The sequence below is a fragment of the Echinops telfairi genome, unplaced genomic scaffold, assembly GCF_000313985.2.
Source record: "Echinops telfairi isolate 266 unplaced genomic scaffold, ASM31398v2 ScPeMD7_443;HRSCAF=831, whole genome shotgun sequence".
Lineage (NCBI taxonomy): Eukaryota > Metazoa > Chordata > Mammalia > Afrosoricida > Tenrecidae > Echinops > Echinops telfairi.
In genome coordinates this window covers 26,386,084-26,412,835 of record NW_022104341.1, presented here as the reverse complement: position 1 = coordinate 26,412,835, position 26,752 = coordinate 26,386,084, and the positions used below count along the sequence as shown (strand labels likewise).

The 26,752-nt window shown below is 41.4% G+C and overlaps 1 protein-coding gene across 6 annotated transcripts in view; it reads right to left on the bottom strand.

Moving 5' to 3' along the window:
* EVI5 (ecotropic viral integration site 5) overlaps window positions 1–13,378 on the bottom strand; it is a 175,648-nt gene extending 162,270 nt beyond the window's left edge. For 4 of the 6 annotated variants that reach the window (XM_045292124.1, XM_045292125.1, XM_045292126.1 and 1 more), the window contains exon 1: window positions 13,155–13,368. In XM_045292124.1, the coding sequence (XP_045148059.1) occupies window positions 13,155–13,303 (149 nt within the window). In that variant the 5' untranslated portion in view covers window positions 13,304–13,368. Of the gene's footprint in view, window positions 1–13,154 lie in introns of all 6 variants that reach the window. The other 2 variants (XM_013003877.3, XM_030886090.2) reach the window with 1 other exon arrangement.
* Between the last annotated feature and the right edge of the window lie 13,374 nt (window positions 13,379–26,752).

Sequence of the window (26,752 nt, the reverse complement as noted above, 5' to 3'; positions counted from 1 at the left end):
GGGGGCAGAAAACCTTATCATTCTTCCTCAGAGCAATCGGTGGTTTCAAACTGCTGACTTTGCAGTGAAAAGCCCACAGTGTAAACAAATAGGCCACCAAAAAAACCACACCTCACTGCTGTCAAGTCAATGCTGACTCACAGTGAACCCCTGTGGGTTTCCGAGACGGTAACTGTTTACAGGAGTAGAAAGCCCAGTCTTTCTTCTGCAAAGCTAGTGGTTTCGGACTGCGGACCATGCAGATCTCAGCCCAACACATAGCCACTATGTCACCGGAGCTCCTACAATGATCATCAGATCCTCTAGATCAGAACTGTCCAAAAGAAAACTTCACATGTAAGTCACATGTGTAATTTTAAATATTCTAGTAAATCCAATAAAAAAATAAAGAAATTGGGAAGAAGCATCTGCCCCTTTCCATCGCCCTGCCCTTGGCCATACCCCCCTTTGATTCCTCTCCATGTAATAAATATTTTATTTTTGGAAAATAAATAAATAAAAAGTCAATGTACCTTTAATAATTTATTTTATCAAATACAAGCTAACATCATTTTAAAGAAGTAACCAATGTTTTGAAATACTTTTTTCCCCCAACCAAAACCAGAAAAACCAACTCACTGCCATCAAGTAGACTCTGAATCATCGTTACCCTTGAAATCTGATCTTGTCTACTTTCTCCTTTTCTAGCACTTCCCATTTACGACAACTTTTACATCTATTATCTGACGATTTTGCACAGCAACCTGCATCTCCTTCCAGTGCCCAGCTCCAGTTCAAGCCACAGCTGAAGCAGCCAGCTCTCCAAACAGCCTCTAGCTGGTCCCATCCCTACCTCCTGAGCCATCACTGCAGCTCTGTGTGCAAGAGATGACTGGGGGAAATTGGGAGGGAGCCTTTAGGAGAAGGTCCCACAAGGGATTTTTACCATTACATTTTTCAAGAGGACACTCTTCATAATATAGCCATGAATATTCATCAAGAAGCGGGGAGACTGAGGAGGCTGCTGCTGCCTCTTCCACTCCAACACCCCAATGGGGCCAAGTCCTGCAGTGAGAAGTGTACAGGTGCTTGGGGGCTGCAGCAGAAGCCACCCACCCCCTCCTCCTCTGCAGTCTGGACCTACTGTGCTCATTCTTCATCCCAGCAGCCATTAGTCTTCAATCTCTAGGGCTCAGATTCTAAGCCCTCCAAGACCACCAGCCAGCTAGCTCTTTACCCTGCGGTCCTCCCCAGCATGTGGGGCCACAACAGGTGGCTAGCACTGGGGAGAGAATGGCATTAGGAGACATGGGAATAGGTGGAAGCTCCCAATATCATCTTGACCTCCAGCCCCAATGACTGCAAAAGTCCCAGAGCTTCTAACTGTGCCTCTAGTCCAATTTCTGGGTCCCCAGTCAGCTTTGACGACAGCTCCTACAGCAGGATCTTTTGGCCCATATCATACAATATCACACCATAGTTCCAAGAGACTGGACTATGGGGCGGTCACTGCATCTTCCTCCCAGAACACTGATTTTGCGTAACAAGCTGGTTTTGGAAACCTAACTGTGAAGTGTGTTTTATTCTTACCAACCAAAAACCAAACTACCGCTGAGTCAATACTGGCTCATAGTGACCCTATATAGAGCTCCCAAGACTATAAAGCTTCGCAGGAGAGTAAGTAGTACATCTCAATTCACACTAGCCACATTCCAAGTGAATTATTGTCACGTATAGCTAACGGCTACCATTCTGGACAACGTAGATCTCCAAACCAAAACTCACTGCCACCAAGTCAATTCCAACTCAAGGAGACTGTAGAACAAAACAGAACTGCCCCCAGGGGCTTCCCAGGACATAAATCTAAATGAGAGCAAAAAGCCTCCATGTTCTCCCTCAGAGCAGCTAGTGGGTTTGAACTGCTAATCTTGTGGTTCAAACCCACTACACCAGAGTGCTCTAGTGGAGATCTAGATTGGCAAATTAGAAAGTCATTCATACGAAGGTTCCAAAGATTCTTGCTTATCATCTTAAATAAGTAAAATACATTTGCTTAAAAGACTACCTTCCATTTCCTCATTCTTATGTCTCAACCCTAAAAATGTGCTGAAAAGCAAAATCTGACTCCAAACAGAATGCAACGTCACACTTTGAAGCACAAAATACTGGCCGGCTTACATTTTAAAATTAGCAACATTCCCTTCCTTAATTAAAATGTGTTGTCATTACACTTGAAGCTTACCTCCTTAAAGTCATCTCTGCCAGAGACTGTATTTTCCGAATGAAAAAGAAAAGCACATTAACGCCTGAGACGGAAAAGAGAGCTCATTTCAGTGTTGAGGCTATCAATAATTAACTCTCATCAAACAGACCTTTGACACTGCACAGAACCATTTCGCCGCATCTTTCTGGACTTTCAAAAAGGGGTAGCTGCACTATGAGAAGAAAAGCAATTTGCAAACTAAAATTTGATACTTTTGTTTCTTAAATGTTCATTTTCTAAAATAGTGATATAACCAGATTCATGGCCTCGGAAACCCAAACGGGTAGTTGTACTCTGTCCTGTAGGGTCCGGCCCTGGGAGTTGAAATCAACTTCATGGCTGTGAGGTTAGGGGTTTTTGTGTTGTTTGGCCCCCAAAGGGGTCATGACCCACAGGTTGAGAACTGCTGAATCAGACCCATAAACTTAAGTTGGATTCAGGTGAGTTGCCTTCTTGATATAAAATTACTTCTTGATATAAAGTTCTTTCTTACACCTGAGTGTTACTGGTTTTCTTTTGCTACACAATCAAACAACACAGAAGGGATTAACTTGTACCACCAGGCTTGCATGTACTGTTAGGTCCTCTTCTGTTAGAGCTCATTTGGCCTGACTCAAAATCCCTAGTCCCTAAATTCTTTGCCCTAAATTTCTTTCATGTCTTTGTTTTCTCCCTATCTCAAAAACGGTAAAGAACTAAGCCTATGAATCAGTCTTTGTAAAGCTGAAATTTCAACAATTACATCAACAGTAAGTTTTTTAATAAGAACAGCAGCAATCACACTGAAAATTTATCAAAATAAAAAAGTAGAGCTACTAGGATTTCATTGCATTCAGGCATGGGTTTATTTCAAACAAAATGAGTGGAAACACGTCTCTGGGATCAGGGATGGTTGCAGACAAGTTTTCTCAGTAATACCCTTAGTCTTGCTTACATTACAGTGCCTTAAAAAAAAAAAGGTCCAATCAAAACAGTGCCTTCTGAGGCCAGGTTTGCCACTTTCCTCCTCTGCGGATTCACATTCCTGACCAAAAGTGAAAAACCATGGCTGACCTGACCCAACTAGCCTAGAATGAAGTATTCATGGCCTTTGCCTCCTATGACAACGATTATTGCTTGGAAAATGATACTTATTAGTACTGCAACTGCATTCTATAGAGTAACAAAAAAGGATTTTGCCAACCCAGAGGACTATGCACATTTTGGCAAAGGGGAAAATGCTAAGAAATATCTTGTACAGATGATAAAACAGAATGTGTACCAAGAGTCCACTTGAATGACCATAAAAGTATTGTGCCATTCCTGGGCATTGGCCTTCTCTGTTCCTTGAGTGATCCAGATCCGTCTACAGCACGCCTGCATTTCAGACTCTTCGCTGGAACACAATCTACCAACCAAGTGCATATTTCCACTCTTTCCCTAGCCAAATGGATATGGGTTACATTTTCAATGGCGTATAGATTGCTGAAAAGTAGATTCTATTTATAAGAAGAATCATATGACTCAACATCTAGTTTGTTTTTGTTAAGAGTTCTGTGCTCCCAACTTATAAGCAATACTTTCTTTTTTATATATAATCAATACTTTCTTAGCTTTTAGATAGGGGCTAGATTTAAGAATTGTGCAAAACACATTTTGAATATTTTGATAGCTATACTTTGAAACTTTTACTCAACATTTCATATTATTAGTCTACAGAAAGAATGAGTAATGGGTACTACACTTGTATTTCCTAATTGCTGAGCTGAGCAAGTGAAATAAAGAACTTAAATGATATAAACAAAACACAGTGGCTTCTTAGGGGATTTCTTGAGCTACTTCAATACAAAACAGATGATTATGAGAATTATTTTTGGGTATCCCAAAGAGGTCATAGATTTTCTCAAAGGATATAGAACAATCATGATTCTTATTAGGAAAAAGCTTTAAGAAAATTGAAAACTGCATTGGTGAAGAAAAAAAATAAGCTAGTTGCCCCAAATAATTTTTCCCCCTCACTCCAAAGACCTGATTTATGAGACTGAGAATGAAATTTATGGGAATTTCATTGTAAAACCTTCCCCTATTTGCCCTACAGTCCTAATTTTGCTCCTTCAGACTTCTTCTTTTTCCCAACTCAAAAGAACATTCAAAAAGAACACAATTTGAGTCTCGAAGGTGTCAACATTGCCGTTTTTCATGTGGTGTCAAGCAAAGAAAGCAAAACCCTTCAAGGCTCTAATTGTTGTTAGGCGCCATCCAGTCCGTCTCACTCCCACTGACCCTGCGCACAAGAGGACGAACCACACCGGGTCCTACAGTCCACACAACTGTCCTGATGTCGCAGCCCCTGCACCAATCCATCGCGTTGGGGACCTTCCTCTTTTTCACTTTAAATGTCCTATCTCAGGACCTGGTCTCTCCTGACAACATGCCTAAGTACATGAGACCACGTACTTGGGAAAAAGAAATGGAAACAACTTCAGGCACATATAGATCTGAATGGGGGGAATTTCAAGAAAACAGTAACTTCGCATTTTAATATTTTTGTTTAATAGAGGTTTGTATGAATTTGTAGCAATGCTTTTTTTAAACTTATCCTTGCACTTTGTTATTAACTCATAAATCTGTCATATAAAATTATGTCTTCTACTTTTATTCAGACTTCTTTCCCATGCCAAGGGGAAAAAAATCCTATAAAAAGTTATTTTACCTATCAATCCTGAGTGGGAAAATAATAACATTCTCCAATAAAATAATAATGATGTCAATAAAATGAACCAGGGACATGGATAAATCATAGATATATGAATGGATTTGGAGCTCACATGAATGAATGAATTTGGGTCTCACACTTAATCTTATTCCTATCCTAAGAATAATTAGTTCTGATGACTTGGCCCTACTCAATACTCACCCTCATGGAGAGACAGCTGAAGATATGGGTGCTATAGCAAATAGTACTGAAGAACCAGATCTCATCTCTGGGGTCTTAAAGGCTTGTCTTAAAACAAGCAGCCATCTAAGTGAGGCATCAACTAAGTCCACAAGGAAGAAGCACACCAGCCTGTGTCATCCAAGAATTATAAATAATAAAATCCAAATCTGGCAGAGGAATCAGTGTCAGGACTTAAATTCTGAATACCCAGTTTGCCGAAGGTTACGTGGAAGTCTAAAATCCATTTGCAGGGTCCCCAAATGGATTAAGCCTCTGGAGAATCCCCTCTGACCATAACCTAGGGATATAAATAGCCTTGCTATAAGACAGAGAGCACTATAAAGTCAAATTTGGCAAATACAGTTAGGTTAACATGTCACACCTTATCATTTGTTCTCTTTTGACCCATTTTAAATTTGTTCCAGTTTTTAATGTTGTCTGCTCCCTTTTTAATTGAGGTTTTTCTGTTTTATTTTGTCAATGTTGGTTTTCTATGTTTCTTGTTTCTGTATATGAAATCCAGGATAGGTACATCTATAGAGACAGTAACTGGATTAATAATTACCTAGGAACATGATAGGAGAGGTTGGGGGAAGTGGGGCGCTAACAACATTCGTGGGAAACAGAACCAAGAAGAAAGTGTATGTGGACAAATTCTCTACGTTCATTCGTTAAGGAGTCTGGAAGACCGGGACTCCTATGGAGGGAGACCTTCACGTTCACAGGTTGGAGATGCGTTCCAGTCACATTCTCCTAAGTAAAACTTATTCCCCAAGATGACCCCGGGAATAATGCCAATTTTAAGGTACTACTTGCAAGCACTAAGTTGCTACTAGATATGCTTGAAGGTCAACTGCTTGAAAGGCTACCTGCCTGAAGGTTATCTGCCATAAGAGCAATCAGACCCTATTGTCTACCCTACCTTAATTAAGTAGGGCCCACTCCCTTCAAATAAGGATCATGGATTATTCCCCTGGAGAAGAGCTCAGGGGCACTTAAGGTCAAGCCAGTACAGAGCCGACTAAGGTTAGGCTGCTATCTTGACTGTAGAACAGCAGTTCTCAAGCTGTGGGTCACGACCCTTTTAGGGATCGAATGACCCTTTCACAGGAGTTGCCCGATTCATAACAGTAGCAAAATTACAGTTATGAAGTAGCAATGAAAGTAATTTCATGGTTGGGGGGTCACCCCGACATGAGGAACTGTATGAAGGAAAGGTCGCAGCATTAAGAAGGTTGAGAACCATTGCTGCCCATCTTGTTAACACATGTACCTTCCTGTCATATGTATGCCTCTAGTACCTCCCCTTCTTATTGCGAATATACCCTAGCTCATCCCTCTCATGTTATGTGTATCCCTCTTATAAAACCCCTTCCTGTTATGTATGTGCTTACTGTGGCTTGCATGCCCCAAGATTATATAAGCTCGCGAGAACACATTACACCCCCTCTCTCTGCTCAGACCTGGTTCCTGGTGGCACAGGGGTGAACACCCCAAAACTTTTGTGTCTCTTAATTTCTTCCCTTCAATTACACAACTGTGCCTGAGGACGCATCCACATGTGGGGGTGGACCTCACAAACATTATTTATTCTTAACAAGAACTGTTCTTCAATTGATTGTGGTGATGACTGCACAATAGTTACTATGACTGAAGTAATAAATTGTCCAATATGTGAATTATATGCCAATTTTAAGAAAACTCTTTAAATTGTTACAAGGCAAAAATGTCAACTTGAAGACAAAGATACTCCTGTTCCACATCTCAGTATTTTCAACTGCCACATATTCACAGGAAACCTCAAAGATGCTGGTTTACACAAGAGCCACAACAACAAACTCAAAGATACCAACAATCATGAGATGGCACAGGACAGAGCAAATATTTTGTTCTGTTAAAAGAAAGATCACCATAATTCAAAATTCCATATAATTTGCTATACTATCAACTAAAAAAAAGATCATTTCAATAGATGTAAAAAAAAAAGCATTCGACAAAATCAGTATGTCTTTTACAAACTCAGTAAATAAGATGCCTCAATCTCATCAACTGCAACTGCAAAACTAATGGCACACACTTTATAAATAGCAATTTATAAACTATCAAGGGCTCGTGAGGGAGGGGGGAGCGGGGAGGGAGGGGGAAAATGAGGACCTAATGTCGGGGGTTTAAGTGGAGAGAAAATGTTTTGAGAATGATGAGGGCAATGAATGTACAAATGCGCTTTACACAATTGATGTGTGTATGAATTGGGATAAGAGTTATATGAGCCCCTAATAAAATGATTTTTTTTAAAAAAAGGAAATGCAAATTAAAACCACCACTAAAATTTGAAAGACTGACCAGGGTGCTGACCAGGTAAGCCAATTTCATGGAGGCTTCCTTGGTTGAAAGAAGCAGAAAGTCAAACTGGGTAAAGACTAAGGGGCTTACTCTGAGAACACAAGGAAGTCTAGGAATCATGGATCTCCTTCAGTTTCGTGGAAACTAGAAGGTTTGGGATTCAGGGCTTCTCTGAACGTAGGGTCTCTCCGAGCCACCTGGCTATCTGTCTTGCTGTCTTTCTTCATTCTGTACCCCTCCGATCTCTCCGCAGACCAGCTCCTCTGGCACGCATAGGTTCTCTTCCTTCAGCTTCAGCCCGCCCAGGTCTTCAAGGCTGTAGACAGGCAGGTGTTGCTTCTGAAGCTCCTGGCAGCCCAATATCCTGGCTCAACATGCCAGTGTGGGCTCCTGGATGATGCGATTGTCTCCAGGGCGAAGTGGTCGGTCACAGCTGCTTGGCTTTTCCCTGCACTGTGTGCTTCAACTGTTCGTATCCACGTCAACCACTCCTAGCGCCGAGTTTCCTGAGCGTGTGCATAACCGAGTACAGATGTCAGAGCCAAGTAGACCTGGGCTTGAATCCCTGCTTGCCACTCAGAGCCAGGAGTCATCTAATCCCAGATGCTTCCATGTCGATGCTTCATTTGGAAAACAGTGGAGTTTGGGGTGGGCTAAAAGAGAATCTGTGGACCTGGCTGGAAGCATGGGAGGGGTTCAATAAACCCTAACTGTGGCTAAAAAAAAAAAGTGGTTTATAGTCAGCGTTCTTCCTCATTCCCTTTTTAAGTGTTTGTTTTATTTTTTGTTATTCTGTTTCATTTTGTATTTATACCGTATATTTTTCAACACATTTCTTATGCAGCTTTTGTGGTAAAATTAGGTGTCTCAGCTAATATTCGGGTCGGCTTATATGCAAGCATATACGGTATGTATGTGTGTGTATGTATGTATGTATGTATGTATATATATATACATACATATATGTGTGTATCTATATACATATATGTGTATGTGCATATATGTATACACACACACATATACACGGGGGCTTAAAAAGGTTCATAGAAAGATTCATTACCTTTTAATTCCATTTTCCCATAAACTCTCTGAAGCCCCTCATATATGTGTGTTTATGAGCACCCCAAGTCAGGATATTGCTCTGTAACTATGTTCTGGCACCAAAAGTAACAACAGATACTAAATGTAAGAAAATTAGAGCCAAGAGCCATTCAGCTTCAGTCTTTACATCCTATGAATAAAACATTAAAACATCATCTGGAGGAGTTTACATGGTGATTGTTCACCTGCAGTATTATGGACTTTTAACATTTGTCCCCTTGTCAGTGAAACAAAGTAAAAATACCCATCTATCATTATTGTTCTTGCTGATGTTTTTGTTGTTGTTTTTCCCTTTGGATGGTAATAATCTATTCTTTTGACACTCTAGCAACCAAATTGGCTTTTACCATCATGGCTTTTGTAGGTACAGAAGACGAAGGGTAGAATCTAGTTTCATTGTTTCAGGTGGAAAGTATTTTTTGAGGTCCATTTTGAATGTGTTTAGACTAAACATACAATAAACTATTGATGTCTGCAGCAAAAGAAAAAAACCAGGGGGTGGAACTGGAAATTTCATACCATATCCCTTTGGAAAACAATTTGGCAGTTCAACCTATACCTATCACTCCTAGGTAATGGTGTAAGAAAAATGACAACATACATCCATGGATTTGTATAGCAACAGGTGAATGGATAAATTATGGTATATTCATTCAACGGATATAAAAAAGAATATAGTTTGTACTCTTTGCTGTATAGGTCATGATACTCAGCATAATTATTTTTAGATTCATTCATGTTGTAGCATGTGGCAGTCGTTCATTTCTCTTCCAAAAAAGGGGCACAAACTATATAGCACAATTTCCATAAAATTAGAAAAGTTAATTCTAAGAAAGCAATCAGCAGACATAAAGAGCCAAAAATTATTGCCTGAAGACAGATAAAATAGTTATAAAACAGATGACTAATCATTGTTTTGATTTTGGGGCAGATGTCAAGGTATATACAGTTCAGACCTTGTGAACATGTACATTCTAAATGTGTGTCATTTATTAGGTAACAATTATATATCAATAAAGGTACTTTTAAAACTGTTATTACTATCAAAGACATTACAGGATCTTTACTGAGCACACAAGTGCTTTTCACCGGTCATTTTAAAGCCAGTGCCAAAAATAACTTCTCATACTATCATAGAGAAGTGATACACATTCAAGAAAATAAAATAAAGTAGAATAATGAAGTGTGTAAAGACCTGGAGTGTTGCTTCCGGCAGTCAAAGAGGAAGGAAGAAATGCAAATATCCACTGTATAAAAAGAACTGATCAACATTCAACCATTTAAGAAGGTAACATGATCAAGAACTGAGGGTACTGAAGAAGAAATCCAAACTACCGGAATGCAACAAATAAGGCTCTATGAATCAAAGGAATACCAACTGAGATGTTTCAACAAATGCAACACTGAAGGTGCTCACTTGTCTATGTCCAGAAATTTGGAAGACAGCTACCAGACCAACTGAGTGAAAAGAAATCCATATTTGTGCCCATTCCAAGAAAAGTGACCCAACTATAGCAGAAATTAACAAACAATATCATTAATATGACACACAAGTAAAATTTTACTGAAGATGATTCAAAATTGGTTGCAAAGTATACTGACAAGGAACTACCAGAAATTCAAGCCAGATCCAGACAAGGGCAAGGAATGAGAGATATCATTGCTGTTATCAAATTGTATCTTGGTTCTAAGCAGAAAATACCAGAAATGCGTTGATGTGTATTTTAGTGACTATGCAGGGGCATTCAACTGTGTGGAACATAACTAGCTATGGACAACATTGCAAGGAACAGGAATCCCAGAACACTTAACTGTGCTCATGCAGAACCTGTACATACAAGAGGCAATTTGAACAGAATAAGGAAATGCTACATGATTTAAAATCAGAAACTGTGTGCATCAGTGTTGTATCTGCTGTATCCTTTTATCACGCTTTTTCAGTCTTGTGTTGAGCTCAACTGATGAGGAAGAATGCATTATCAGTATTGGCAAGAGACTCATTAACAATCTGCAGTAGGTAGATGGCACAATCTAACATGCTGAAAGCCAAGGAGACTTCACTTACTGATGAAGATAAAAAAATTATAGCCTTCAATATAGATTACACCTCAATAATGGAAACAAAAGTCTTCACAATTGGACCAATACACAGCATCTTGATAAACAGAAGAAAAGATTGAAGTTGTCAAGGATCATTTTATTTGGATCCACACTCAATGCCCCCCGAAGCAGCAGTCAAGAAATCAAATGACATACTGCATTGGGCATATCTGCGGCAAAAGGCCTCTTTGAGGTGTTAAAGAGCAAAAACACGTCACTGGCGACTGCCTGACCCACGCCTGGCTATTTTCAATCACCGCAGAGGCATACAAAAGCTGGGCAATGGATAAAGAAGATCAATGAAGAAGAAGATGCATTTGAACTGTGGCACTACAGAGGAATGCTCAGTGTATCATGAGCCACCAGATGAAAAAATAAATCTATCCTGGAAGAAGTATATCCAGAATGTTCCTCGAAGCCAGGGTAGCACAACTTCATCTCACATACTTTGGACATATTATCATGAGGGATCACTCCCTAGACAAGCATCATGCTTGGTCATGGAGAGGGTCAGTGAAAAAGAGGAAGGCCCTCAAAGACATCAAGGGCACAGTAGCTGCAACAAGAAACGGCAAAGGACCAGCCAGTGTTTGATTCCATTGCACACAGGGTTACCATAAGCAATGGTCGGAGCCCAGGCAAGAGCACCTAACAGCAACACCAACAAGGGCACGCAGGGTCCAGCGCACACATGCCTTTAGGAATAAACAATTGTTCTATTTCATTCCCATTATGAAAGGAGGCTACTTTGCCTTTTATACATAAATGTAAGAATGTTTTCAACTCTAAACCAATACATCAATCTAAATCAATATCCATCCTGATTATTTTACACCTTAGCCAAATGGATCTATCCAAAAAGTTTGAAAAAGTAAAAAAAGTTTATTTGATGGCAGGGGCAGCGGATTAGTAATGTGGCTCTTTTAGCCAAAGTCTCTAAGTCCCATTGACGGACCTTTTCCTGTAGGGGTCTGGTGAGAAGGTAGGGAAAGATACTGATAAGATTCATCTATGATTGTAAACAGGCATCCCCGGAATGCCATCCTGCTGTGTATAAAATGAAGCAGGAGGCCTCCCCCCAACTACCAGGACCCCAATATTGCCTTGCAGACCTGGTTAGACCAGATGATGCACAGCGGGACAGATGGGAATCAGAAACGCAGGGAATCTAGGACAGATGAACCTCTCAGGACCAGGGGTGACAGTGGCGATACCAGGAGGGAAAGAGGGTGAAGAAATGGGGAATGGATCATAGGGAGCTACATATAACCTCCTCTCTGGGGGACAGGCAGCAGAAGGGTGGGTGAAGGGAAACGCCGGACAGTGTAATATAAGATACGTTAATAATTTATAAATTATTAAGGGTGCATGGGGGAGAGGGGAGGAGGAAGGAAAGGGGAGGGGGGAAAAAAGGAAAATGAGCTGATTCCGGGAACCCAAGAGGCAAGCGAATTTTGGGAATAATGAGGGCAACAAATGTATAGATGTGTTTTATACAATTGATCTATGTATTGTGATGAATTGTATAAGCCCCAATAAATTGATTTAAAAAAAAAAATGAAGCAGGAGGAAAGATCTCCTTACCCGCAAGAGCCAGGAGAGGGACATGTCCACTCGACCCAAGATCCCTATGCAGTGAACCTCCTGGACCCAGAAAAGAGTTATGACATCAAAGGAGCAGTTGCAGAACCAGGAGAGAGCACGTGGACAACTCAGAGCGAGTAAAGCTGAGTGCTTCTGTGCAGGAGGCTAGCTGGCTTATGGAGTGGCTGCCTCTGGGAACTGAATTGGGGAAGCTGAGTTTTCGACCCACAGAAGTGGAGATGAGTGCCTTTAGGATGACGCTTACTGGAGTGGGTGCCTCTGGACACTTAGTTCAAGGAGTTGGGTCTGCTGACCCAAAGAACTTGAACGGAATGTCTTCAAGTTGAGGCATCCAGCACAGTGGTATGCCCTTTGGGGTATTTATTTGCAGACCTGAAAGAAGTTTGTAACATGTCCTGAAAAACAACTCTACCCCGAGCATTTCTCACTGGCATTGTAAGTTGGTAACTTCCTTAATAAATCCTTTATCGTGAATATTTTCTGCAAGTTCTATGTAGCCATTGTAAAGGATATTAGAACCCACAAGAAGTAAAATAGAGAACATTAATTAAGGCAACACACTGACTTACCAAAAGAAAAGAATGATTGCTAGAATTCAGAAAGGGTCTAAGCAATTTGCTAACTTAAGAAAACAAATAAGCTTTTGGAGACATGCGAAAATCTGTTTTAAGACCACCCCCCCCCCAAATACTTGAATACTTCTGTTAAGTATCTATTGATAAAGCCAAAAACAAGACCATTCTTGATATCAATAAATATTTTAAGTCTCAAACATAGGATATATGCTCATACAGCTACGAATGATTGAGTTTATATGAGAACGAGAAGAGTCCGCATTTCACTCACCTATTTTGTTCCTCCAGTTTAGCCAGGAGTTCTATGTCGTCTGGACTCAGCTGTGATGGAGAGCCTGGGGAAAGGGCTGGTGTTGACAGTGTGGTGGATGAGGATGTAGTGTGTAATGAAGCAGATGGACTTGCCACCTGACTGGCCATCTGACTGACTGTATGCGATACTGTGTTCTTCACCCATGTGAGAGTAGAACTCAGCTTTCCTGCAACCTTGTCTGTCGCCACCTATGGATAAAAATTGAAATAGCATATATTTAATTTCAGTTATACGTACTGTATTTATCACCAAGGATTTGATAATTCTGTTAAATTTTACTTAATAACCACAATCAGAATATGTTCTTCCTAAAGGTTAAATAGGTAAAACTCTATTTTAGGCAGCAACTGCCTAACATGCAGCTTTTGGAAATTACTTATTTCATGTCAACAGTATGAACAAACTAGAACAAGCTTGTCAGTGTGTAATAAAATCAAGCTAATCAATAACACCAGGATTTTTTAATGAACTAAGAACAATGGAAAATATCAGAGTATGAACTAGTTATCATTTTTGTTTCACTTACATACATAAGAAAATATTACATATACAAATATATGAGTATATTGAATCTTGTTTAAGATATGTTATTTATTATGTTTGTAGAAAAAAACCTCTCAAAGCCAAGAAATTGAAATGTTTCTATTATAGGCCCAGGATAAGAAAGTTCTGGAACAAGGCTGAAAACAAACACTGGGTGTGTCTAGTATAAATATGACATAATGAGACCCTTGATCTCGGTCTTCAAACCACTAAGGAATCTTTTTATAAAAGAGGACTATGCTCAGAGAAACAAAAATGCAAGAGGGCTTGAAAAAGTTCATGGAAATGTCTATGATGAGGAAAGTTTGGGTCACACGGTAGGGAGACAGTGTGGATTGAATCCCCCGTAGCCGGACAAACCAGGAAGGGAGCCTAACAGATCAGCAATGGAAGTAATGTCGAGCCACAGAGCCCCTGAAGAGCCCAAAGAATGGACTAGGAGGGCAGCCCCCAGATCTCCCTCAGGACAAGGGGGGAGGGACTCATGGGGGCCAGCCGACAGACCTGGATCTATGTAGGGTGGTTGTTTTTTTTTTCCTCTCTCCTTTTCTTTCTTCAAACTTTTGTTTTCTTATTGTTAGGACTAGGACATGGCTGGTTGGCCTACTTACATGGGATGGACAGAGGAGGCAAGCTCGGGGTGAAAGCAATGGGGCCAATGGCCCCAGAGGGTCCTGGGAGAAGAAGGAAGTGGGGAGAAGGGTGTGGTGAGTGGAAGGTGCCAGAGACAGGGGAACAACTAGGGAACTGAAACCAACATCTAGGAGGGTGTAGAGATCCTGTGGGTACTGGAGAAACACCAATCTAGCTGAGAGGAAGCACTGAGAGGTGGAAGATGGGGGAAGTGATGGTGGGGCAGGAGGAGGCAAAAGGAAACACAGCAAGGCTCTAGGAAGCAAAGCTATAGAGGTATTAACAGAGGTGTGTCCTCATGTAAATACATTAATCCACAGAAATAGAGGTATTGGCTGACAAATGGGATTTAATAAGAATAAAACACTTATGCACCTCGAAAGACTTCACAGACTGGGAGAGGATTTTTAGTAATGACACATCAGACAAATGTCTCATTACTAAAATCAACAACACCCTCATGGACTGCAAAAAGAGGAAAACCGTTAACCCCCTAAGGAAGTGGGCAAAAGAACTGAGAAGAACTTTCACTAGGGAAGAGACCCCATATGGCCAACAAACACGTGAGAAAGTGTTCCCGTTCATTAGCCATAAGAGAAATGCAAATTAAAACAACCATGAAATATCATCTAACACCTCTGAGGTTAGCCCAAATCAGAAAATCAGAGAGCAACAAAAGGTTGGAGGGGATGTGGTGAAAAGGGACCCTCCTCCACTGCTGGTGGTCGTGTAGATTTGTACAGCCACTGTGGAAAGCAATCTGGCGATGCTTAAAGAAAATGAAAATTGATCTACCTTATGACCCAGCCATCCCTCTACTGAGCATCTACCCACAGGAGGTTAGAAATAAAACATGACCAGTCATCTGCGCTCCAATGTTTATTGCGGTGCAATTCACAATCGCAAAGACTAGGAAACAGCCTGTTTCATTGATAGATGAGTGGATTAGTAAACTCTGGCACATGCACACAACTGAGTGCTATGCAGCACTGAAAAGCATGGACCATCACATGAAGCACATCGTTTCATGGGAAGAGTTGGAAGGAATCATGTAAAACGAGGTAAGCCAATCTCAAAAGGACAAGTATAACATGAGTCCCCTGAGGTAAGTAGAATCAGCACAGCAGGAATAGAAGAAAAGACACTTATGTCACAATAGACAGGTGGAAGCATAGGCCGTCAGGGGGCGGTCAGACCAAACCGAGGGAGGTACATGTGAGTCCAACATAAAGGAGGAGAAAGGGGGAAGGAGGAGGGAGAATGGGGATGGGGAGAAATTGAGATGACATGCGGGGAATAGGGCACTAACTCACCCAGGGGGAGAGTTTTGGTTATGTCTCCACAGAATTGGAGGGTGCATACAGACCCCACCATGGCACGCCAAACCAGGAGGGCAAAGTAACACGTGGAGGAATCCATGAAAAGACTGGACTACAGAGCCGGCCCCAACCAGAACCAGCCTGACTCCCACTCTGGAAGTATGTGCCTCCTCACTAGACCTTCTGGTACAGGAAAGGAACTGACCTACCATACCCAGACGGCAAACCAATAAGGAAAAGAGAAAGGGGCAGTCGACCTAGACATTATATGGGCACACCAAGCCCAGACGATGAATTCCCCGCATGGAGCTGCTGGGGCACAGAGAGGACTGTGGGACTACCAAAGCTCAAGACATGTTGCCCCCTAACTGGAGCATAACAGATCAGCAATGGAGTAAAGCCAAGCCACAGAGCCCCTGAGGAGCCCCAAGAATGGACTTCAGGCAAGGAGGGGCAGCCCCCCGGGTCCCCCTCAGGACCAGGGTGTAGGGTCCCATGGGGACCAGCAAGCAGACCTGGATCTATCTAGGGTCTTTTTTCTTTTCTCTCATCTTTTTCTCTTCCCTTTTCTTTCTTCAACCATAGTTTTCTTATTGTTCGGACTAGGACATGGATGGTTTGCCTAATTATATGGGTTGGACCAGGGGAGGGAAGCCCAGGGAGAAGGCAATGGGGCCAATGGCCCCGGAAGGTAGAGAGGGAAGAACTAGTGGGGAGAAGGATGTGGTAAGTGGATGGCTTCATGGACGGGGAACAACTAGGGAAGCGGAACCAGCATCTAGGAGAGGGTAGAGATCCTGTGAGGATTAGAGCAACACCAAGCTAGTGAAGATGAAGCACTAAGAGGTGGAAGAAGGGGGAAAAAGTGATGGTGGGGCAGGAGGAGGCAAAGGAAACAGAGGCAAGCTCTAGGAAGCAAAGACACAGATAGGGAGATTAACAGAGGTGTGCACTTATGTAAATACATTGATCCATAACAATAGTGGTATTGGCCTATGTACATACAGTATATTTATAAGACAATGCACTAAAGCTTTAGACGGGGCCATGGGCCTGGCTCGTACCTTCCTCAGTACAAGAACACTTTGTTCTAACAAATTGGCATTCTGTGATGCTCACCCTCCACCCCACTACACAATCACCAAAGACAAAATGGGTGCATAAGCACACTGAAGGTGCAGACATGCCTTGGGCCTCAGCTCATACCCTCCCTCAATACAAGAACACTTTGTTCTAACAAAATGGATGGCATTTTGTGATGCTCAACCCTACCCACCTACCTCATCCCATCCCACCCCACACACAAATGATCGCTGAAGACAAAATGGGTGCATAGCAGATGTGGTGAAGACAGCGGATGGTGCCTGGCTATGAAAAGATACAGCGTCTGGGGTCTTAAAGGCTTGAAGTTAAACAAGTGGCCATCCAACAGTGAAGCAACAAACACACATGGAGGAAGCAAACCAGCCCGTACAATCATGAGGTGTCATCAGGACCGGGCAATGGGCATCAGAAAATTCATAACAAACAACAAACAAACAAAAACGCATTGGTGAGAATGAGGGGGCTGGAGTGGAGACCCAAAGCCCATCTGTGTTAATGGAACATACCCCCCCAAGAGGGGTCGCAGGGAGGGGATAAGTCAATCGGGTGCAGTAGAGTACCGATAAATCATGCAATATACCTCTGATCCCTTGAGGCCTCCTCAACCCCTACTATCATGCCTCCAGTGCTGCTTCCCACTCTGGACTGGACCAGAGCATGTACATAGGTATAAGCAAAGAGATAAAGCTCATGACACAGAATCCAGGAACAGGTATGGAAATAGCGATACCAAAAGGGTAAGGGGTAGGGAAGGGGTGGAGAAAGAGGGAACTGATCGCAACGAATGGCACATAACCACACACCCCCACCCAGGGGTAAGAACAACAGAAACCAGAGAGGAAGGGAGACAGTGGTCGGTGTGAGAAATGAAAATAATAACAATCTATAATCTATCAGGGGACCACGAGGGGAGGGGGAAGGGGAAAAAAGAGGAGGAGCTAAAACCAAGGGCTCAATGGAAAGAGAATGTCTAGAAAGGAACAATGGCAATATATGTATTAATATGTTAGATACAATTGATTTATGGATTGTAACAAGAGGTGTAAGAGCCCCCAATAAAATGATCCCAAAAAAAGAAAAGAAAAAGCTATGTATGAACGTTAGGGTTTTTTTTACACCAAAATAAACCATACTAACTTGTTATAACATGTCTGAACAGAATCTAGTTTGAGGCACTATAAGGAAAAGACAGAACTTGGAAAAGAGCCCCTGTGAGCACAACATGGATTCTGCTGAAATTGAAGCAAGTACAACATCAAACTGATGGTGAAACTTGGGTGGAATAAAGGTGAAGTCAACTGATGCTTTACAAAGTTTATGGGGACAATTCCCAAAGAAATCAGTAGTTTACAAATATATAACTCACTTTAAGAAAGGACAAGACAAAGCTGACAATGAAGTTCTCTGCAGGAACAATCTTGCTTGTGTGCTGAGAAGAGGTCATAACAATATATAATGGATCAAGGCTACAGAAGGGTGGGAGAGTCGGGGCAGGGAGGGACAAAAAGAAGAGCGTCTATCAAGGGCTCAAGCAGAAAATGTCTTGGAAATGATTTTGGCAACATATGTACAAATAGGCTTGATACAATTAATGTATAGAATGTTGTAAGAGCCCCCAGTAAAATGATGGGAAAATAAAAGATAGCCAATGCCATACACATCTTATACAATTCTGAATGAAAAATTAAGGTTGAGCACACTTTCTGCTTGATGGGTGCCAAGACCATTGCAACTAGATCAGCTAAGAGAAGAGCAAAGCTTTCGATGGACATTTTAAACAAGCAGAGATCCTGAAGAATTTCTTGGAAGAGCTGTGACAGGATATGAAACATAGCTTTATCAATATAATCCTTAAGACAAAGCACAATCAGAGCAATGCCTACCATGAGATGGAAGTGATCTAGTCAGGAACAAAGGCCATGGCAACAGTGTTTAGGATACTGGGGAAATAGTGTGACAGCTGTGGCTGACCTCCTACAGCTACACAAAGGGCAAGGAGAATCCAATTCCACACTGGTCCAAGGACGATGTCTGTGAGGCGGAGGCGAGACATACCTCTACTCTCCAAGCTCCCCTGCCCTGTTCTCACACCAACTGTCCCTCCCAGGGCTGTCTACTGTTCTCTGCTGGGTGTGGGTAACCCACTGCAATGGCCACTGACAACTCACAATCCTCAGAATTATAGGAGTTTATTAGGAAAGTTAACCAGTTACAGTAAGCCAGGGTCAGAAAACACAAGACATTATGGATACAATGATTTTGCCTGTAGGCTGTAGTTCCTCTGCTCAGCCATCCCCATAAGCACATTTCTCTCATGTGCTCTGTCTTTGTCTCTCTCGCTCACAGACTCTCAGCCTCCTTGGTTCTTTAGGGATGAATTAGATGAGTGGTATAATCACATCAGAAGTTTATATTTCTTATTTTTATCTTTTAATTCTTGGCCTCTGACCCACGTGGGCAAGTTATTACAAAGCTTCTCTAGTAGAGATAAATGCTGAGAGGGTACCCCAGTCTGCAAGCCAGCCTCCTGCCTAAAGGCACTCGGCTTTACTCCTTTCTTAGGGTGGGGAGCCTGCCACTGCCTCAGCTGCCCCACTGCTCAACTTCTCCATGCAGGGATCTCGAAGGCGCTCCACGCTTGTGGTTCTTCATTCTGCATGATCGTGAGATTCTCCACTCCTCCTTTTGAGAGGGTTCACTTGACAGCCCAAAAATGACAGACTTGACCAATCCCCTCCATGGAACATTTATATGTTGTCTGCATCTGACGGGCTTGACAAAGACTGGATATAAGAACCATACTACAGAATTACGCTTTGCCACAGATGCTCAAGACATTTTGCGTGCTGATTTTCTGGAGGGCTACAGAATGATCTGCTTATTGTGAGAATGTTTTCAGTTAAGTAGCCAAAGCATTAGCAGGGTCTTTTCTACCAGGATCATGCTCCTGCTTCTTTCCTCTCATCAAACAAAGGTAATTTTGGAAGAATTTTGATGGGAAATTATGAAGCATCTACCTTACAATCCCGATTTAGTACTTTCTACTTTCCGGCATTTTTTCGTTTCCTAATCTTCACTGCCATCAAATCAATAGCAACTCATAGCAACCCTACAGGGTAGGGTAGAACCACCCCAGTGGAGGTTCCCAAGATTCTAAAGTCTTTACTGGAGTAGAAAGCACCATCTTTCTCCCTCCGAGCAGCTGGTGGTTCTGAACTGCTGACCTTTCTGATTGAAGCCCAAATCATAACCACTATACTACCAGGGCTCCTCCTTTCTTCAGTTAGTAATGTACACAAGACTGTACTGACATGGTTAAATACCTAGGATCCTCAGTTCTTCGGGGAAGAACTAAATGGGTGCTATAGTCACTTAATGTCAAAATTAATATTTATTTTTATCTTTAAATTTCATTTTACGTTAACTTTTCCACCCTCATATAGTAAGTGGGTGAATTACAAACCCAGAAGGGTTCAAAGTTTTCCAAACAGTTGGAGTTCTACCTAGAAAGAGTATATATGGTACATTCCTTACTAGTGGCAACCATCCTAAGAGCCAATGTCTGTAGGCATTTGCTTTAAGCGGCAACCAAAACTAAAAAACCTGTAAGCCCTTCAAGATCCATCCAAATTCTAAGTTTCAATAAATTATATACAAGGTATTATCACTTCAGTAATGCAAAAATAATATGAAAAGTAAACATGACTGAGCAGGTATGCAAAAAAATCCCCAGCATTTTTAACAATCACAAGTTTACAAAATAAGGTATAATAAGTTTGTAGTGGTTTGAAGAAAAGCCCTGGTGATGCTATTGGCTATAGCACTGGGCTCTAACTGCAAGGTTGTCAGTTCAAATTCACCAGCTGCTCAACCCTATGAGAGAACGTGGGAGGTGTCAACTACCGTAAAAATTTACAGTGTGGGGAACCCTGTATAAACTGTTAAGGAGTAGTGCAAACCTTTTATGGGCCACCACTAACCTAAAGGTTTATGGTGTGGCCCCAACAACTGATTCCAGAAAGAAAGGCCTGGTCAGATACTTCCATACAGACATGAGCCCAAGAAACCTGAGAGCAGGTCTACTCTGTAATGCATGGGGTCACCACATGTCAGGAGCCAAATCAGTGAATGGCAGCTAACAACAACACTTCTTAAAATTTACCCTCAAAAGAACTTGTGAATTGCTTAGACTTGTAAAGGCTGTAGGCCAGGGTTAAAAATGGGCAAAATACCATAAATTATTTTCTAAATCATTATCTTCCACTAGTCTTTGTTTAAGTTGAACAGTTCATACACATACACACATCATAAACATAATATCCAGACATTAAGGCAGCAGATACTAACCTCTCATGGGCTCCTCAAGACTCTCCTACACACCTCAATCCATACATGCCTCTCTCCCTCTACCCCCACTGTGTAGACCTCAACCAAGAAGCCTGGCTGTTGGGAGAGCACAAAGTGGAAAAGGGATTCTGAAATCATAGTCCAGTCACAGTACATGAGGAAGGAACTTGTAACGAGAAAAGAACGAGGGCAAGATATCATTTGTTTTCATTTTACTTTTAGTAATTTCTCCCTTTCATACTTCCTTTGGTAGTGATATTATAGATGGGGCCAGGATTCAGTGCTGACACATAATCCCCAAAAAAGACAAATAGGATACAATATGGGGCCCAAGGAAAGGAAGTATCTATCAAAAAGGATGCTTCCCAGCCAAATGAAGTCCTTCTAAGCAGCTTATAAAACAACACAGAACAGGGCAGAAAACCAGATAGAGGAACCAAAGAATGCTTGAGCCAAAATTTTCTTTGTGCCAGAAAGTGATGGGCACTACAGAAGGCACTAAGAAGTCTAATGTCATTTCATTACTGGCAGTTGATCTTCTCTACAGAGATACAACTACAAATTCAATTGTGAAGAGAGTACCAATTTACATTCTAAAAGCACACTATAATGTTTAAAACAGGAAATGTACATTATAAATGTTTACAGAAAAAAGTTATACTTTAATAACATTAACCATTTAAATCAAATAAAGTTACAACTTTCAAATTCCTAAGTATTGGCACTACACATTTTATAAACGTAAATTTTCTCTTTTAAGATAAATTATTTTGCAGTTCTCTCTTTTTGCATAATGGGTTCCTATATGCTGAACAAATAATCAGGGAAGCTTGGTTACATGAAGAACTTGGCATCGTGACTGACATTAACAACCTATACTATGCAGATGGCACAATCTTGCTTGCTGAAAGTGAAGAGGACTTGAAGCACACCCTGATGAAGATCAAGGATTGCAGTCACGTATGGACTACAACTCAATGTCAAGAAAACCAAAATCCTCGCAACTGGACCAATAAGTAATATCACGATAAATGGAGAAAAGATTGAAGTTGTCAAGGATTTCATTCTACTGTACTTGAATCCACAGTCAATGCTCATGGAAGTCAAGAAATTAAGCAACATACAGCACTGGCCAATTCTGCTGCACAAGACTTCTTTAAAGTACTTAAGAGTGTACAATTTTCAAGCACTTCATATCTATGTGAAAGTTGGACTATAAATAAGGAAGACTAAAGAATTATTGCATTTGAATAATGGTGTTGACAAAGAATATTGAAAGTACAGTGGACTGCAAGAAGAACAAACAAATCTGTCTTGGAAGAAGTAGAGCCAGAATACTTCTTGGAATGAAGAAGGCAACACTTCGTCTTATGTACTTTGGACATGTTATCAGGAAAGTCCAGTTCCTGGAGGACAGCATGCTTGGTAGAGGGTGACCAAAACAGACCCTCTCTTAAAAAGGATTGATACACTGGTTGCAATAATGGGTTTAAATATAACAATTGTGAGGATGGTGCAGGGCCAGACAATATTTCATTCTGTTGCACTATGAGTCAGAACCAATTCAACGGTGCCTAACAATAAATAACCACAGCCTCTGTGCTTGCACTTGCACTCCACACAACACACAAAGCTCTTGATATACTCCCTACCTATCGCCCAAGTCTCTTTAGATGTTTACACTGAGTACATCTGCCCGTTGGATAGCTATAGTTTTATTGAATGAAAATCTGCCTGTTGGGGTGGGCCAATTAAATTCAAGACAGAGAAGTCAGCTCTGAAAGTTATGGCTACTGTTTGCGGGGAGCTTTCAAAGGAATATTCTTGATAGATATTCTGGACAAACACAGGATGATAACGAGCAATTACAGGAAGAAGTTTTAAGAGTCAACTCCAACTCAGACAATCCTATGGAACTGAGCAGAACTGCTTCCTAGAGTTTGAGACTGGAGATCTTTAGAGAACCAGAGTGACAACCTTTCTCCTGCAGAGTGGGCTAATGGACTTCAACTGTTGATCTTGCGGTTAGCAACCCACCACCACCACGGCTCCTTTTCAACCACCAACATGTCTCTATACTGCATTTGGAATTTCCTTTATCTTTTACAACTTGTAAACTAAGAATTATCTCCCATGCCTCTAATGCCACTAAGACTTAAAATCAATATGTTACAAACTATCTAGAAAACTTTTTCCCCCTTATATACAGACATGCTGGGGTGAAACCACTGAAGAAGAGTATAAAATTAAATTGATCTCTTGATAAGGACCCTATTCCTCCAGCCATAAATGGTTAAAGGACTTCATTCTTAATTTGAGAGAGAGTGATACCTGAATACTGACCCCGTGACCTGTGTTCTGATAGCCTTGGCACATTCAGGAACTGTAAGAAAAAGATACAGCTCTAACTGAACTGAACAAAGGGTTGCTTTACAAGTCTTTCAGACTCTGTTATTGCTGAGGGCTGACTTTCAAAAACAAATACAGTAGCAATCTCTACAGAAATTAAAACTCCTTGAGGAAAAAAAGAAAGGTAATGACTTTATTACAGTATTTACACTTAGGGGGCAGTTAGTTTGTGATAATGGGGAAGGGTGAGAATGGCTGCAAACTCCAAGAACATAATCAACATCAGTGGATTGTACACATAGAAACGGTTGCACTGGTGCATGGTTTGCTCTGTAAATTCTCAACAACAGCAATAAAATATTTCAAACAGGTAAGCTATTTACAATACAGGACAGCCTTCATAAAGTCCCGAGTCACAAAGTAAGATTATACCCATGATCAGATGCAGAGTTTGAGGCCCACGTCTGGAATGTGGGCTAAAGTCATGGCCTATGCTTTCTTCACGGAGCCTTCATTTCCAAATGGCACAAAACCAATGTCTTCCACCCCACTACACAGTCATAGCAAGTACAGCCCTGAAGAAACGTTCAGAACATACTTTCAAGCAGCGGACACTAACAACAGAGCTGAGAAGTATTTCAGAAATATTCATTCAACCAGCGTTTTGATCCTTCTCAAAAAGAGCACTTTGCTGGGTTTTGAATATATAGTTACAAACAACACAGACAGGTTCCCTGCCCTCAAGCTAGTTAAGAACTCAGTCAAACAGTGAAGAAACAAGTGAGGGGAAGTAGACAGGGCATGGAAGCAGCAAACTGAAAGAACAGAATTTGCTGGGTGAATGAGGAATGCCTTTTTGAGGAAGTAACAACATCTGCAAAGACCTAGAAGAGGAGCAGGAAAAAGCCGTCTGCACAAAGAGCTAGGCAAAAAATGGAAACATTACAAAGACCCTTGAGGAATTAAAAAACTTGATTAGTTAAGAAAAGTCCAGGACAACACAAATACAAGCCAGGTCACAAACACAAACCATGTGTATTAGTCTAGGTACTTTAGAGAAACAAATCCACAGCAACTCAGGTATCAGAGAGTTTTATGTAAAGAAAGTGTGCATCACGAAAACATCCCAACCCAATGCTGCCCAGTCAACAAGTCCAACATTAACCCATACCCAACATCAGTCCACAAAGTCCTCCACCTCACAAAACAGAGGCAATGCTGCCGACTGCAGGAGGAAAGCTGAGTCAGTGAACGAATAAGCATCTCAGAACTAGCAGGGGTCTCCACACGGCTGCTCCAGCACTCAGGGCTGCATCGGGATAGGTCCATGTGGCTTCTCCTTGGGGATGTCTTGTAGGAAGTCAATTTTGCAAGCTGAAGCAGGGAACTGCTAAAGCAGTTGCACCCTGGTGCGACCATTACAAAGCAAGAGACTGGAGAACTAGAAAAGCGAGGCTCACCACCCATTTATCTCACCACCCATTTATCCCTCTGCCTTTCAATTAGACCCACATGTGTTTATCGGCCAGGTTGGCACAATTAACTAACTCACCATGTAAATTAAAATTTTCTAGTAGCTACATTTTTTAAAGTAAAATAAACAAATTAAGTGAAATTCTATCTTTTCATTTAATTCATTATAACCAAAATACTTTGACTGATACTTTATTTTAAATATTTCACACTCTTAATACTAAGTCTCTATGATCCAAAGTACATTTTATACTTATAGAAGTTGGACTAGCCCCACCTAAGTGCTCAATGGTCTCAGGTAGCTACTACCTTGCATTGTGAACAGCGCTGGCTACCAAAAAGCCCAGAGGAGGACACATGGCTAAACCATAGCAGGTTCAGGGAAGCACAGCGAGAAAAGGAAAGCCCAGTCATAAAGGGTCTTATGAGAATGGCATATGGAATCTATTTGGAAGCCACCAAAGGTTTTTAACCCGTTGTTGTTGTTAGGTGCCATCGAATCCGTTCCTACGTATTCTGACCCTGCACACAGCAGAACGAAACAGGGTCCAGTCCCCCTGCGTCATCCTGCCCACAGGGGCACTTCTGCCCTGTCCTACAGGGTCGCTGTGAGTTGGAACTGACTCCAGGGCAGAGTTTGTTTATATATATACACACACACATACACAGACATACAACATAGTTAATAAACATGGCAAAACGATAGAACTCTGATGCATACTCATTCCTACTCTAAACCATACAGTATCTTCTTGTTCTATTCAAACAAGTTTCAGTGAGAATAATAAACCCATCACCTGTTGCCATCTAGCCAATTCCAACTCCCAGCAGCACTATGGGACAGAGTAAACTGCCTCAAAGGGTGTTCAAGGTTATAATCATTACATAAGCAGAATTCCACATCTTTCTCCCACTGGGTGATTGGTGAGTTCAAATTACCAAACATTTGTTTAACACCTAAGTGCTCAACTGATGTGGCACCAGGGTTCCTTAAGCACAATGAAGTGTTCTGGAATTCACATTCTTCACTATATTACCAATGTTTTTATGATCCACATCGGAGAAGCAAGATATTAGGAGATCAACACTGAGGTCGGAATGCAGGTTAGCAGCACTACGGAGAAGTTATTGTTGCTGCTGTTGTCCTGACCGGAGAGAGGGTACTACTCTATAACAGCTAATACAGTTCCCGATAGGCACCAGCTCCTCAGCAAGAAAAACATGCTGAAAGAATGAGTAGATGGACAATTCTAGAGGCTTCTAAGTTCGTCAACCTACCAGTTTTAATAATACCGTATATACTCGAGTATAAGCCAAGTTTTTCAGCACATTTTTTATGCAGGTTTTGTGGTAAAATTAGGTGCCTCGGCTGACATTCAGGTCAGCTTATACTCGAGTATATATGGTATTTATGTACAACCTTGTTTAAGTAGTATTTAAAGCTGGCACACATATCAACCTTCAATCTTTTTTTTAATAAATCATTTTATTAGAGGCTCATACAACTCTTTTATCACAATCCATATTTCCATCCATTGTGTCAAGCCCATTTGTACATTTGTTGACCTCATCATTCTCAATACATTTGCTTTTTTACTTGAGCCCTTGGTATCAGTTCCTCATTTTCCCCTCCCTCCCTGCTCCCCTCTCTCTCATGAACCCTTGATAATTCCTTCATTTAAAATAAAAATTATTATTTTGTCATATCTTACTGTCCAACATCTCCCTGCACCCACTTTTCTGTTGTCCATCCCCCAGGGAGGAGGTTATATGTAGATCCTTGTAATC